The 17044-nt window shown below is 32.0% G+C and overlaps 1 protein-coding gene across 1 annotated transcript; it reads right to left on the bottom strand.

Annotated features, from left to right (window-relative positions):
- Positions 1-6945: 6945 nt before the first annotated feature.
- LOC132758758 (arylsulfatase J-like) lies at positions 6946-15981 on the bottom strand. The gene is made up of 8 exons (XM_060750455.1): positions 15033-15981; positions 14620-14803; positions 14022-14209; positions 11010-11121; positions 9780-9875; positions 8374-8623; positions 7902-8026; positions 6946-7641 (listed from the first exon to the last, which is right to left on the bottom strand). The coding sequence occupies exons 1-8, from the start codon at positions 15357-15359 to the stop codon at positions 7415-7417; spliced, it is 1509 nt and encodes a 502-aa protein (XP_060606438.1). The 5' UTR covers positions 15360-15981; the 3' UTR covers positions 6946-7414.
- Positions 15982-17044: the final 1063 nt, after the last annotated feature.

Below are 17044 nucleotides of genomic sequence, written 5' to 3' on the forward strand. Positions count from 1 at the left end.
AAGTATTTTTCAAAAGGGTGTCCCTTTCAATAACTTTATACTACCAAAAGCAGTTGGATACAAATATCATAAAAATACGAATATTGAGCAAAAAGTTCTTGGCCCGATTTACTTTCGGTAGTCAGAGAACACAACTAATGGTCTTACTTTTCAATAAATCGCTCTCTACATCGATGCACTTTGCCAACCTGTGCTCTAAGTTGTTTAACCCTTCAAAATAGAACTTTCTTTTTTGGTCCTCAAAGAAATAATTTACCGCCTCCATGGCACCTTCATTGCTTCCAAACCATCTACCACGAAGCCTGGTTTACAGTTTTGGAAACAGGTAGAAGTCAGAAGGGGGCAAGTCTTGGGATGTGTGTGATGGCGCATTGTCGTGCAGGAGCAGAACGCCTTGAGTCAGTTTGCCCCTCCTTTTACGCGCGATAGTACGTACCGTTTTCAGTACAACTTTGCTCAAGATAGTCAATCATGTTTATCCCTGACTATCTCAAAAAATCGAAACCATCATCTTCCCTGCTGATGGCACACTCTTGAATTTCTTCGGAGGGGGTGAGCCAGAGTGCTTCCTCTGCATGGTCGGTTTTTTGTTTTTATTTTTTTTTTATTCTGGATCAAAATTTATTTGATCATACCTCGTACATACAGTGGTTCCAATGAGCAAATATCTTATTAAAAAATGAAAAGCTACGAAAGAATACGACGTGATCGCCATTTAAATACATTTACACCCAACCTCATTGTGTCAATAAAATTTTTAAAGAAATATGTAGCAAAATAAAAACAAACAACAACATCAGTTATTATATTGGCGAGTGTAAATAGTTGTCAAACCTGAGAGATTTCTGACCTGTATTAGATAACTAGTCATTGTGTTATAAAAGTGCTGTTTTCTATAGTTCACACTTTTTTACACTCATTCAGTCTTGCTTAGTTTTTTATGATGAGTAATGATGTTAGAGCTTGGCAGAAATCATTTTTAAATTCATGATGTGGTATTGTTTTCATGAAGTTATTAATATGAGTTTGCTTTGAACTTAGATAGAAAGTTAAGTGGAATATTTGCAGACTTGAAAGTATTTCATTAAATTTCTTTCTACACAAAAAGTTAAAACGGAAAGAAAATAATTATATTATATTGAATAAATAAAATTGTAAATAAGGGTTTATTGAACTTCAAGTCATGGTAAAAAGATAAATATCTTCATCGCCAAGTTACATTTTGGCGGTACAATACAAAGTACAGAAAAGTAAGATACATACATTATAAATAATACATATACATAATTATTTTCAGCGTACATTAATTCAAACAAATGTATTAAGTAAATTCAATTCTTAGTTTCATTTCTGAATTAACAAATTTTGCTAAGTTAACAATTACATTTTTGTTCGTAGATTTCATTATTGATATGAATTTATTTAAATTAGGCCATGCGCCACAATATCTTTGTAAACATGTTTAAGTCGTTATAATATGGACATACTAATAAGAAGTGATATTCAGTTTCAATTTGTTTCATATCACATTTTGTACGGAGGCGTTGGTTTCTTTCAATATTTCTTTGTCTACCCTCTTCAATAGCTAATTTGTGCGAAAAGCACATAAACCATGATAGCATTTTACGATGTTTTAAATAATTAACGCAACTTTAGTTTCTCTTGGGTAAATTCAATTTTAAACAAATTATAACTTTCTAACTTTGAGAAAATATAAAGTTCAGCACACCATTGTTGTAGCTGCTGATCATAAATTCTTTCTATAATAGTATTAACATGCACTAGTGAAATACAATCATTATTCCATAGATATGAAACACCTAAGTCTGACAGCATATTTTCAACACTTTTGACCAGATATTTAACAAATTACCAATTGCATTTTTTTAAAAAATACCAATTTGTATAAAAGAGAGTTTGGATATTTCATAATTCAGTACAAGTACTTAACTATTCTGACTTTTCGCAAAACAAATAAAGGAAATCGTCCAAATTAACCTAGAACCGCTGATGTTGTAGTTTGCTGGCGTACACCAAGAACTTATTTTAAAAATTTCAAATGTACTTTTTTCGATGTCTGGTGCCTTATGAAAACCCCATACCTCTGAACTATATGTAAGAATAGGTAAAACCATGCTTTCAAAAATATAGATTTTTTTCTGTGACATTAAGAGCAAATGAATCAAAAAAAGAATTAACAGAATATAGTGCTTTAAGTGCTTGATTAGATAACGCCTTTTGGGCTTGATAAAAATTCCTGTTAAAACTGTTAAATGCTTAGCCCCTGTTAATTTAAGGTTAATTAAGGGCGGTTTTAAATGTCCGCATCCTTCGTAAATTTCCGTCCTGATTTTCTTTCACCTTTGTTTTTAACTGTCCATTATGAACATAAATTAAATTTCTTTGATAACTGATGCTATTGCATGCCTTTCAGCAAGGTATAACATGAAGACTTTACTATGAATTCGTTCTTATTGAACTCGAATTGTCGATTATACGTAATATTTATAGTTCTTACATACATACATCATCTCTCAACACTATCTTTTATGTCGATAATGCAGTGATTACTCACTCACCAGAATGGTATAAACTTGAAACGCACACACTGAATGTCTCAAAAACACCACGAAATTTCAAGTATGTTTTATTGTTATCAAATATCCATTTGTCATGTGGTTGATATACCTATCTGATGATATGCATCCTACACCAGGATAGAGGACTTGAGATCTCAAGGTCAAATTCAAGTAGTTCCCTTTCCAATCCAGCGTAAAGACTAACTTGATATTTCCATTTATTTTCCTGTTATGCTCTACAATATTCAGAGCATGAAGCATAAACAGATACACTATTTGCCACAGTAAAAAGGCTTTTATATTCTCCCTTTCTCTACAATATGGTTAAATAGTTCGAAATCATACAGTGAATTAGTCTTTGAATGATTTAATGACCCAGAAAGGAAATATCGATTAAGAGACAGCCATGAAGGAGTGCTTTGTATGTGAAAAGTCAATATTGTTACATGCGTTGTCAATATTTAGAAATTCAAGGCACTGAGTGTGGAAATTATAAGTAAGACGAAACGTTTTTTTGGTGGTACTTACTTCAGTTCACCTTTCACCTCAAATACTTTAATTGAAGATTCCATAAAACTTTGTGTTGATTCCGATAAAACAAACTTCACTGTCACCAGATACTTTAACATTAACAGCAAAGATATTAACCACACTTTGTCAACAACTTTCTCTTACTCAGCTTATATCAGAGTCAACAGACTTCACAAAAAGCTCCTCAATGATCGACTTTATGCAGACATCGAATCCAGTTGGTGAAATTTGTTTAGATTAACATGTTCGCTTATATTGTCCAATTTTTGGCCTGATCAATTTGGAAAAAATACCAACACAAAACTCGATTGACTGTGATTAAGGACACTACGCAACAACAATGTTTGAAAAAATCAAAAAAATAAATAAATCCAAAGATAATCATATACAAATAATCGTAAGATATCACAGCAAACCCCACAATCATGGTGGCAGTGTCTGAAATCAGTTATCGCACCATTTTCTTCCTCCTCTATTCCTCCCCTGTAAACTCCTGCATAATATCCTAGCTGAAGACGAAATGACTAAAACGGACATTTTGAACGACTATTTAAGAGATCAAACACTTTTAAATAAACGAGGGCACACTCCGGCGGATTTCCAGCACAATCGACCTTCTACCTCAAATATGGAGTCCTTTATTTAAATAACCTACGAAATTTCTCTAGACCTTAAATACATACCATTAGGCAAAACGGCAGGTCCAGACGGTATAAACAACCTATCTCTTACAGTGTTGTGTAATGAGCTTTATCTTTTTATAAACCTGAACTGTTTAACGAATCCTTACGTTTGTGTTTTTTCCATGTCTTGGAAAGAAGATTTTGTGTTACCTATATTAAGATCGGTAAGATCGGTGATCGGTCTTTTTGCATTAAAAAATATTGTCCTGTATCTTTTCTTCTTTCTACAATCGGTAAAGTCTTTAAAAAAAGTCTTCAAACATATCATCAACTACTTTCTCCCAATTCTCCCTTTCTCTACAATATGGTTAAATAGTTCGAAATCATACAGTGAATTAGTCTTTGAATGATTTAATGAACCCAGAAAGGAAATATCGATTAAGAGACAGCCATGAAGGAGTGCTTTGTATGTGAAAAGTCACTATCGTTAGATGCGTTGTCAATATTTAGAAATTCAAGGAACTGAGTGTCGAAATTATAAGTAAGACGAAACGTTTTTTTTTTTGGTGGAACTTACTTCAGTTCACCTTTCACCTCAAATACTTTAATTGAAGATTCCATAAAACGTTGTGTTGATTCCGATAAAACAAACATCACTGTCACCAGATACTTTAACATTAACAGCAAATATATTAACCACACTTTGTCAACAACTTTCTCTTACTCAGCTTATATCAGAGCCAACAAACTTCACTAAAAGCTCCTCAATGATCGACTTTATGCAGACATCAAATCCAGTTGGTGAAACTTGTTTACATTAACATGTTCGCTTATATTGTCCTATTTTTGGCCTGATCAATTTAGAAAAAATACCAACACAAAACTCGATTGACTGTGATTAAGGACACTACGCAACAACATTGTTTGAAAAATCAAAAAAAAAAAATCCAAAGATAATCATATACAAATAATTGTAAGATATCACAGCAAACCCCACACTCATGGTGGCAGTGTCTGAAATCAGTTATCGCACCATTTTCTTCCTCCTCTATTCCTCCCCTGTAAAATCCTGCATAATATCCTAGCTGAAGACGAAATGACTAAAACGGACATTTTGAACGACTATTTAAGAGATCAAACACTTTTAAATAAGCGAGGTGACACTCCGGCGGATTTCCAGCACAATCGACCTTCTACCTCAAATATGGAGTCCTTTATTTAAATAACCTACGAAATTTCTTTAGACCTTAAATACATACCATTAGGCAAAACGGCAGGTCCAGACGGTATAAACAACCTATCTCTTACAGTGTTGTATAATGAGCTTTATCATTTTATAAACCTGAACTGTTTAACGAATCCTTACGTTTGTGTTATTTCCATGTCTTGGAAAGAAGATTTTGTGTTACCTATATTAAGATCGGTAAGATCGGTGATCGGTCTTTTTGCATTAAAAATTATCGTCCTGTATCTTTTCTTCTTTCTACGATCGGTAAAGTCTTTGAAAAAAAGTCTAACATACCATCAACTACTTTCTCTACAGCAAACGCTTTATTCCTCTTTAGTCAGGCTCACACCCGGTGACTCAACAACAAACCAGCTTACATATCTCTACATTTTTTACAGAAACAAATAACGCCGGAAAGGAAGTTTGTGCCATATTCTGCAATGCTAGTTAAACATTCACCAGGGTGTCGCACAAAGTCCTCTTGTTTAAACTTAAATACATGGACATCAATAAAAAATTTACCTCTGAATCACAATCTTTCTCTTTGACCGCAGGCAAGGTGTTGTCATACCCAGTGCACATTATAAATTGGGCACTTTTAATACATAAAGGGACCTCCTTTGTTTCTTTCATATACCAACGACATTGATAAACACGCCGATATTGGCTGAATGTTTTCTTTGTCTGTGTTCCTTTCGATCTGATATCATCAGCATATGTTTTTTAATTAATTTATATATATTTAATTTATAACATGGCTCACTGTCATGTTAGATGAAACACAACAGCCTTCTTCGTCAATAAATGACAAAATTACTCACCGTTTTCATGTACTAATATTTATTATGAATAGGGAAAGACTTAAATTAGCATTAAGTTCCTTCCAATCTTATTTCTTTTTTGTATTGACTGTAAATCTAATTAATAAATAAAAAATAAATAAATGATAATATTTCTTTTAAACATCTAGGGATGTTAAAGGGATACTCAAGCAAATAATTGACAAAAAATATTAAAATGATTTTATGGACAAATGACATTTTTTGTAAAAATCCCACCTTGAATTTAATGTATTAATTTTGGATGTGAAGCTTAAATATATCTTTATATGTTGAACAAAATTTAGAAGCAGACAGAATCACCGAGTAGATTCAAAAACAAGTTTTTGTGGATATTTTATAATTGAAACAAGTCTAAGTCATTCATTTACATTGTTCTTTAACGTTTCCAAAACTCACTGTGACAACTATTGTGCACTCTCAACACTCACCTTAACACTCTCATCTCACCCACGTAGTTTAGGCTAGAAAACCATCATTTTATACTTATCATGAGAAAATATGTGTTCCTGTGACTGCCTAGTATATTCATTGAGAGGACATTTACAGAATAATGAATGAAAAATACAAAACGAAAAAAATGAATAATTTGCCTGTTTCTCCCTTTAAAAATGAAAACACGAGAATCTTGATTATTTAAGAATCTTTTGATAGATAAAAAATTTGATTTTCAATTTTTAAAGAGGAAAAAATATGGTACGTTTTCGTAATTTGTTAAGAAATAATAGAAAGAGGGGGAATAATGTTGGTGTTGATGAATTGAAAGTGGGAGCATTATGTCATTATTTTATGTCATTGATATTTTATTTTCTAACATAGTAGGAAACAATATAGAAATATCAAGAAGTAAAATTATTATTTTCTTCTAAGCTGTTTGACAGTTAGCACTTTTCTAATTCGTTTTTTTTGTAAAGGAAAACATCAAAGAAATAAAAAAATATCACTCGCCACAGTGTACCAATATGGATAAACTTATCGATCAGACAGCAAAATACCTACAATTGTTACTCACGAATGCTTCTCTTACAAATAGAAAATTGAAAAAAAAGGACAATGTCAGCCAAGACTACCCGAAATTGTCTATGATTTTATCAACTTTACTAAAAGGGAATTAATGGAGATAAAAATCTAACTACTTGTGAAACGAATATAGTTTATTTAGAAATGATAAAAAGGTAGCGTATTTGTAAGCATGTCTAACAAATAAATCACAATAATTTAGATATAAACATCATAAGTTATATGTTAAAACAGTTATGTTGGTCTTTGTCTAATCATTTGCTATTGTTGAGGATATTAATACAAACAATTGTTCACTTAAAAATTAGGGTTCAAACTGTTGTACATATCAAGAATATCCATATAGATACATGTTCATTGTTATACGTATTGAATATATTTATTTCTTATGCTCCAATTTCCATGACTGAAACAACAATTGATGAATATGATTTAATATTAAATGCAAAGACGTACAAGAAATTGTCACAGAGAGTAAGCCATGCATCATATCGTGTTATAATATTTCCATTGAAATATATGTAGGTGTTGTTAGGTGAAACAAGTACCAGAATGCAAAGGCTTTGTTATATTTTTCATTTTCCACTCCTTAATTTACTTCCAGGGTATCCAAAAACCATCGTGAAGTACGGGGTCAGCGTTTGTATCAATATCAGGAAAATGGGATGTTATCATTCCCTCTTCATAATACTCAAGCCTTTCTAGCATTTGTTCAACTATTTTTGGAAACTTTTCAAATAAATCTTCTTCCTCTTGTGGATCATTTTCAATATTGTACAAATGAATTTTAAGATTCGATCTGTTGTTATCGCTTTGAGAACCTTAAAACAGAGTATCATAAAAATAGTTTTTTTGTACATAGTACTACAACGCCGATTTATCGAAAAACGTTGCCGGAAATTCATGTTTCCTTTCATTTAGTTCTTTGTTCATTATATCAAACTTATGTAAGTCTTTTTAGTTTAACTGAAAATAGTTTTATTAAGATGATGTGAGAAATGCTTGTCAATAGTGTCTTATATTTTGAGAAAAAATACGTGTAATTTAAAATATTCATATTTTTTATAATTGGTAGATATACCCGATTGTCCGAGCATAATTTTCCACGCACCCATTCTCATCGAAAATCTTCTGATATGGTGAGTATTATTATAAACTGGGTCAATGTTGTGAAGGATTTCTTGTCTTTTACTAGAAGTTCCGTATCTTAAAGACAGTAAAAGCAGTAAAAGAAACAATAAGTCGAAATAATGCATAACGTTCACCGCTTATCTGCATCTATGCATTTTACTTCATGAAGTGAAAGACAAGTGTTTGTAATATTCTAAGAAAGAGGTATCTTATGAACACAATTCCTTGAATTTATAACTGTACTTGACGATTTATTTTATGTTGTTTTTTTATCCAATAAAAGAAAAAACAATATATCAAAACAAAAAAAATATTGTTTAATGCTCTCGAATTAACTGTAAAACAATAAATCACAAATAATTTACTTTCTCAAAAAATACCATAGTTTTTTATTATTAAGACCTATCAATTAAAAGAAATACTTGAGAGATGTCCATTGGTCTATCCCATCTAACTTGTCAGATTCAATTGAATAAGCACCAGCAATATTTGTTATGGTAGGAAACCAATCTGTAACGTGAATAAGTTCTTTGGATACATATCCTTCATCTCCAAAGCCAAGAAGAGGGCTGTTAACAAATCCAACCGCACGAATTCCACCCTCCCACAAGGTACTTTTTGTCCCTTTAAGTGGCCAGTTGCTTCCTCCAACTTTTGGATTAGCACCATTATCTTTACAAAAGTTATAATAATGACAGATTAAATAATGATAACAACTATTCAATTTTAGTAACACAATTTTCCTCTGAATTACTTTTTCTGTACATTTTAAGATATTTGTTTCGAAGGCATTTTATACTTACCTTTCAATGTGCTTTAAAAGTAACATAATGTCCATCAAAGGGTATAGAGTGAGTGAATAGGTGAAAGTAAAAATAATTCAACTTTTTGTAATAATTCATTTCAATTTTAAAAATAAATTCTCATGAATGATAAATAACTCACAAATTCTATAAAAATATGCCGAAATTCGCCTGTAACATTCAAAGTATAAAAAGAATGAGTCAATCTTTTTCTTTTTATCGAAGATTTATATTTTATCCGGAACATTTTCCAATATCAACTGTTCGTCCAATCATCATTATAATAGACAATCGTTTGAAATTTAAAGTCATTTCAGCTCAACTTAACAATGAAAATATATGAGAATAATATCACTTTAACTTCCGCTTCAGACAGTCATTATCGTAACATTAATTACAAATTATCTGTTACAATTGAGTTTCATTATCATATCTTAATGTCTTATAAATAGACGAATATATTCTCAGCGTACTATTGCTGTCATTTACCTTTAAGCATTTCAAATCTTCATGTCAAGCATAGAAATTAACAATGCTGTAAACTTACGTGCACAATATAAATTTTACAAAACATAACGGTTTTAATGCAATGACTCGATTAGGAACTTCAATTACACTTAACCCATTACGTTATATACACGCCTTTTAACGCCCTTTTCACCCCCCCTTTATGTTGTCTCAAATGGTGAAAAAATGCCTTATTTACGCCCCAAACACTTGTTTTTGTTTGAGAAATGTTGTTAAAAAGTGACCTCTTTTTCGGCGCGGCCCCCCATCCAAAAGATACATCAGGGGGTTGCCAGAAGGGGGATGTGCCCCCTTCTGTGTGGGGGTTTGAAGGGGGGCGGAGTCCCCCTCATCGCCAAGAAAATTTTAGACTTGTGAGAGGCTATAAATGACCCCAGATTGATCATGAGGTAACGTGTAACAAACGCTGAAAAGCATTTGACTCTATCCCAATCCATTGGAAACATTCACAATTAATTCACGTGAGTTATATCTAGTGCCATATTTTCGAAATATACCTGTACTAAAAATAATCACAGTATTATTCCATATTCCGCGCTTTGTCAATGCTTCAATTATGCTTCCAACTTCTTCGTCCATACAAGATACCATTCCTGATGTTTATATAAAAAAAGAAACATTGGTAAAAAACATCTTTCCCATATTTACATTATTATGTTGAATCACTGTCGTGACACAGATAAACATGCAATAAATGCTAACAAATAAATAGGTAACGCGTGTTTGACAGGAAAATCCATATCTTTAAGGTATGATTCGCAATGAACAGTCTTCAAAAAGGCTAGACATACTGTCATCTGCATTGAAACTGAGCTGCGTTGGTTCAAAACCCCAGGAGGGCAACTTTTGTTCTTTCTTTCGTTTCTTCAAACATTATTTACGTATTTCTCAGATCCCCCGTTCAGATTCTAATACTAGAATTATTATAGGTATTTTCTGGCTTAATTATGCCAGAATAACAAAAAATGTATCTGATATTTTCAAAGTCTAATAAAACAAACCAAAAAAAAAATATTTCAGTTTGATAAGATTAACCAATATACCAATATACACAATTAGGCAAAAAAAAAAATCATTTTTGGTAAATTTTCCGGATATACGGAATAACGGTTTAAGTAAGAAAAATGGTAAAACAACTGTTAAAAGTGGTAGGGATAGGGTAAAATGTTCAAACATATTGAGTGGAAACCATCTTTTTGTCTAAGAGGTTTGTTAGCTAAATGCTATTATTTCCTTCTTAATAATGATCAATAAAAACAAGTTTCAAAATGATAACATCATAGATTGTTTGGTCTCTCTTCATTTCAGAAAAGGACATTCATTATAACCAAGCTTACATTTATAAAACTGTCGATTTCCCGTAAACCGTACGGTACATTTTGGTTAAATGTTGTATATAGGTGCCCTTTGAGGCATATAACTGACATATGTTGTGAAGGTAACAATACCTAACTGAAACCATTAGGTAGGATTTATATTAAATACCCAATGCGGAGAAAAACTGTCTTAAAAGGTAAATAATATAATGAATATTACCTTTTTACTTTCGTTTTAATTTACTTACAGAATTAAAGGTATAACACTATTAGTTGTTATATTCTTATTTAATGAATCACGCCTTGTTAACTTATTGTTTTTTAAATGAACTATTATGAAATAAGAGTTGTTTTTGGTTGTTTTTTCATCTATTTTTAAATTTGATCTTATTTATAATATAAGAAATATACCTGCGTACTTTCGCCGGTGTAAGTCACTGATATGAGGATAGGCGTTAAAAAATTTGTCTGGTACCTGGAGAGGAGCATGCACAGCTTGAAACGATAGATATATGAACATCGGCTGAAGTTTATACACATTCAAATGAAAATATATGTTTAACTCATTTAAAAAAATCTATTCAAGATATTAAGTTTTTTTTCAAAGCGGAACAAACTTCTTAAAATGTGTGCCTTTATATCCTCGCTCATATTCTAGTTTATAGTTTACATACAATAAAAGAAAGAAACAAAGAAACATATACAAGTACACGGTTTTAAAACAAAAATAAATGAATTTAAAATTGCTTGCTTTTGATTTGTGCATACAAAATGTTTAATTACACATTCCTATCAAATCTGTTAATGGTTTGGTTAATACTTTCTTAGAGTAGTCTCAATTTTAAACACGTCAGACGAAAATTCAAGTATACGAACACGTGCTGCGTATGATCCAAATAACGCAGAATTTTGTTGTTACTTCTGCAAAGGTGGTTTACATTTAGTAAACCTGATATTGAAATAAATTGGATAATCAATAAAATGTTATAGAAAAATAATATGCTTCGTGAAAATAATATAAAGCGCCATAAGATTCGATAACCAGAATAACACGTATGCGGCGCACGCAGATTTTGCGATACATGTAAAGTTATAAATTGTCTCCATTCAAGAGGGAATACACGTGAGAAAAAGTGCCAAACAAACCCACATGACAGTTTGATATGTTGATGCTATTATGCCAGTTTCGACATAATATGAATTTCGCGACAGTAAAAGTGAGTTGTTACCAACGTGTAGAGCTAGAAAATATCGTCAGACCAGCAAGAAATCCGCAAAATCATTTCTCTCTAAAAAGATGATTGTTAACCTCTAGAGAATATCCAAAAAACAGTAAACCTTTTTTTGAAATCGAAATGTTGTTTTTTGACATCCAAGTCAGTCTAGAAGTGTTCGTATGTCAAGTTAGAAAAACAAGAAAAAAGCATGACTTGTCAAAGGAAGTTCTGATATCAGTTATTCATACTTCATATCTTTTCCCGATAATATCGAATTTTGTTAATATAACGAATTCACATAAAACGGAGTACTGTGTGTTAAACATTTTTTGCGCGTTACTTTTAATGAAATTTGATATTTCGTTTCATGAAACGCTTTACACAAGCAAAATGCACACACTATCTAAAATGAATGTCATGTATACAACATTATCAGACGTCAGTATGTGAAAGGCCACTGAATAAGGTTGCTTTATATCAACAGCACGATCCTGATAAAAAACACTTGTCATGACGTAACAATATTATCGGCGTCGCAGTAAAATTAAACAAAAATGTGTTTCTTTTGATGAACTTAAATACTTATTAATTTATAAATGAAGTTTGGAAAGACGTATCGACATGAAATGAAGTGCAAATAAAAGCTGAGCTTTTATTGTCCTAAAACTCATAACAGATAAAATTCATCAGATTCTTGCTGCTGAAACAAACATACAATAAAACGATAAAAAATATGAAATATGAAATATGAAAGCAAAATCAATTTCGACAAACATATATCAATAAATCCGTTTTATCCAGGCATAGCACCCGCTAATTTTGCCATACATCATTCATGAGGACATACCCTGTAATCCCTTCAGAATCAATGAGCAGCTACTAGTAACTGTAATACAGTGTATGACCAGCGACTGGTTACAGTCATTTTCCAACAATATATTAATAGCCGTTGTGAATGAGAAAAATAATTTAAATTATAAAGAATATTTTTATGAAAAAGTAGTCGTCAAGTACACATGTCGTCTTTTAAGTAAAAATTGTGCGACTCGACGTTATCAAATGATCAACGAAGATGCGCGCCGGATAGACCTAAGTGACTTTTGTTATTGTTTGAAACTTTTTCAATGACGTGTATTCTTTCGAGAATTTTTCTCATAATCAAATTCATTATGGCGCTATTTCGTAAATGATCTCTTGACATTTTTAACATTGATATCAAATTGACACGCTATTTTTGGATCATACAATGCACTTGTATACTTGAAAGAAAAATCAGTTTTATAATTGATTGATGTAATACCTCACTTACAATATAAGCAAAGTTACAATATATGACATTTATGTTACAACATTAAAGATAACACATTTATGTGTAACACCAAAACATGTGATCTTGGTGTGAAATTCAGGCCCCGTGTTCACTAAGAAAATATCAGGATCAGAATCCTGATATTATTCTTATTGTTTGATATATATATTTTTATATTTTGATCGTATTTTGCTAGATTTAAATGGCACATATTGAAAATGTAAACAATTGCTGTTTTGCAAAGAAACAAACCAATTTTTGGATGAAATCGATGAATAACAAAACAATACAAAAATAATCAGATCAAAATGAGGATTAATTTTAGGATCAAGATCTATATTTGGATCAACTGTAAAATGCCCATTTCTTGCAAAAATAGCAATAAATTTATTCTAAAATTTCAAAAACATGCTTTCTCATGTCCAGTTTTATCATGTTAATATTACACATTTAATCTATGAGGATAAACAATGGAGAATTTTTGAGTTTTTAGATTTTATCCTGATCTTGATCCTGATCGTTAAATCTTTGTGAACACGGGACAAGATATCAAAGCCATAAATAATAAATGTTAAGTATCTCAATTATTGCCCTTGAAGTCATTTACGACCTCTTATAGCTTTGAAGTATGACTTTTCCAAAGAAATATATATTATAAATAATGTTTTGTACCGCCTTTTTAAAGGCTCATTATGTCCTAGAAATGCCTTTTTACTTTATCTCTCAAAACATTTTTTTTTTATTTTGAAGTCCTGTTAAAGTTTATAAAAAGATGCTTATTGGCTATTTACATGAACCATCATTTGCTCCTGAACATTATACTCATGTTTACTCTTTCATAAGTAGGAAACGTGTATTCATTTCTAAGGAAAAATGTGCCTTTAACTTTTACTGTACCTTATCAATATTATGTTTTCGAATAAGATCTTTCACTTTCGTTGCAAAAAGATGCGTGGAGTAAGAGCCATTATATTTTGATATATTTGCCGGTGTATCATTTTCCATTAAATCATAACCAATCATAACTTTTTCTTGGTAGTTTCCCGTTATATGGGTATAATAGTCCGAATGCCCGCTTAAGAAACCTGATAAAATAAAAGTACCATTATCATGTTTCACTTTAAATTATGAATATTTTTCTGCCAAGAATATGCACGTTCAATATGCTTCATTGAAAATTTATGGTTTTATTTTCACCCCTGCTTACATTTATCATCATCAAAGATTTTAAGTATCACATAATGTTTATGCAAGAGAATGTCTGCAAAAGTGAACGTTGAGGACTTGAGAATGATAAACGCTGACAATTAATAAAGAGCAATATCGTACGTGTTATTAATTATCCTGTTTATTTTGAATTGATTATCTACCTTGCTTGACATTTTTGCATTTTTCAGAAAGAGCAACGTTTACATTTGAAAAATATTTTGTTAATATATTAATATATTGAGATAATTATTGTAAACCTTTCCTCTAAGATAATTTAGTTAAATACCAAAAAATGTATCAAATCCACGACTGGTTGGTAAAAACTCCGGTTTATAAAATCCTAAATGCCATTTTCCTACCATATGGGTGGCATAACCAACATCTCGCAACTTGTCTGCTATTGTAGGGTAATCAAGTGAAAGCCCCAATGGTGTCGCAGGCCATAAAACCCAATTTAGACCTGTATGAATCTTAAGTAAACCAATATAATTTGATTATTTCGAAATGTCTTTCATAAGCATCGTGATGACAATTAAAAACAAACAAAAAACATTTGTGAATCATTTTTATGTAGGAATAACGTTTAAGAGTTGTTCATAACATGAACTAGAAATATTAATCAGGGCAATGCTAATTTTCAAAATCTTCATATAATTAACCATGATAGTTATTTACGAAACATAAAAGTCAGCTCTATACCTGATATCTGCCCGTTAGAAGTTGCCCACGTGTCGGTGTACACACAGGTTGGACATAATAATTTTCCAGTCTTACACCTGACATAGCAAGTTTGTCAATGTTTGGGGTCTTAATTTCTGAACCATGATATCCAACATCGTTATATCCAAGATCATCGGCAATTATAAAAATAATATTTGGTCTTGTTTCTGGATATGGTAATGGCAATGTATTGTTCATTTTTCTATAGAATAACGTTGTATCCAAAAACTTTAAGCATGAAAATATATAACAAAAAAGTATGATGACTGCAGATTTCACAATGTGTTTTGCTTTGACAATTATCATTATCTTATCTTGAAATTAAAAAAGAACTTAACTTTAATCCCAAGAAAAGAACATTAAAATGGACTTCTTTAAACATAAATGTGAAATTAGTTCTAGTCTTTTGTTATAAAATAACTATTATATCCATCTTAGCAGTAATGAATAGAATCAGTTAAAGCAAATATTTCGGTAAACGAAATGATAAGAACAACTTAAATCCCAAAAAACAGCACATTTCAATGATCTTCTCTAAATGTAAATTTGAAAATAGCCCTAGTCTTAATTTCACAAAACTAATCCCAGCAATGTAAACAGTAAAGAATAAAATCAATTAAAGAGAATATGTCGGTTAACAGAATTACGAGCACAACAAAATAATCCACACACGTGCACGAACGTCCTAATGTGCATGCTCGTAAAGCATGACCGGACCGCTTTTGAATATACAAAATGTCAAACAGAAATTTGCCGGACAAATTCGGAATTTGAATAATCTTGATTTCCAAGCGATAATTCTAACATGTTATCAAATAAAGAAAAAAAGAAACAACATAGAACGTCCAAAGCGGCTAAATAAAAAGGTGTAAGCTTGGTACTATTCGAAAAGAGAAAACCAGAATCCCTTAAAAGTATTTACCTGGCCAGAAGTGTTTGTTATTGAAGCCTTAGCAATTAATAAATATACAAAGCAGGAAAGAATCTGTAAATTGGTAAGTAAACTACTCAACTGTGAAGCGCAATAGGTTTAAGTGTGATAATTTTTGGGATAATTTTATAAACGCCGTGCGAAAGGTTTTGAATGTTGATTTACTGTTTTATCAATTCAGCTGAAGGACAAATTTAACCCTATAATGAGTTTTACACTGATCTTGTGCTAAAAAAGTGGATGATGCCCCTATTTGAAGATTTCAGAACATGCAGCTTGTTTTACAAATTTGATAAATTGTTGTGGTTTTTGTTTTTGTTTACCGTGTGTGTGACCCGTGACTATCAATGACAGTTTGACAGCGCCTTCATATACTCTATATTAGGTTTCTGATCTTTCTAACGGGTATGGCTGCCCATTCGTTGTTCTAAGCTCCAGCTGACGAGCTGGAGTTCTAATCCGTAGCTCATCACGTGTGTTCTATTGAAATTAAGGCAGATGAGCGAGCTTACTTGTCCATGCGCTCAAAAGACTCCTTCGTTAGGTACTTCTGGGCCACCCTGTCTCTATGGGGGCAAAAATTATCGTCCAAAAGAATGAATTGATCGTAGACTGCTCCAGCATAAAACCTAACCTGGATGTTTAAGATGTCGTCTATGTATCGCTGACTTGTCAATGTGCCTCCATCAAACATAACCAGGTTTGATCATCGTTCCCAGCTGATGCTGACCCACCTCCATAGCAGTCATGCTGAGCAATATTTGCAGTCTGAAGCTGTTCACATTGTCTTTTTTCCAGACTCTTGAACGCCTAATTGCGAAGTCTTGGCAGACCCTGGACTCATCAGTGAACAGAACGTATCTCCAGTGTTGCATGGTGCACCGTGCATGTCCAATTGTCCATTCCAAACGGGCCTGACGATGTCGACACGTCAGAGTATGCAAGTCTTCTCGACCACAATTAACCTTCATGCAGCCTTCTACTTACCGTCTGCGTGGAGACATGGAGCTCGGCAGCATAAGCAAGGTCATTTCCAGGAGATAATGCTGTCGAAAACCTT

Source organism: Ruditapes philippinarum, unplaced genomic scaffold, assembly GCF_026571515.1.
Source record: "Ruditapes philippinarum isolate M1 unplaced genomic scaffold, ASM2657151v2 ctg10451_1_1_1_1, whole genome shotgun sequence".
Lineage (NCBI taxonomy): Eukaryota > Metazoa > Mollusca > Bivalvia > Venerida > Veneridae > Ruditapes > Ruditapes philippinarum.

What these genes read in the sequence shown, in the direction of transcription:
- LOC132758758 (XM_060750455.1), bottom strand. Translation starts at nt 15,359, where the DNA reads ATGATAATTGTCAAAGCAAAACACATTGTGAAATCTGCAGTCATCATA. An exon ending in TGGATTTGATACATTTTTTG is followed by an intron (nt 14,210 to 14,619) that starts GTATTTAACTAA and finishes TTATTTTATCAG; the next exon opens with GTTTCTTAAGCGGGCATTCG. An exon ending in GACCAATGGACATCTCTCAA is followed by an intron (nt 8,027 to 8,373) that starts GTATTTCTTTTA and finishes ACTGTCTTTAAG; the next exon opens with ATACGGAACTTCTAGTAAAA.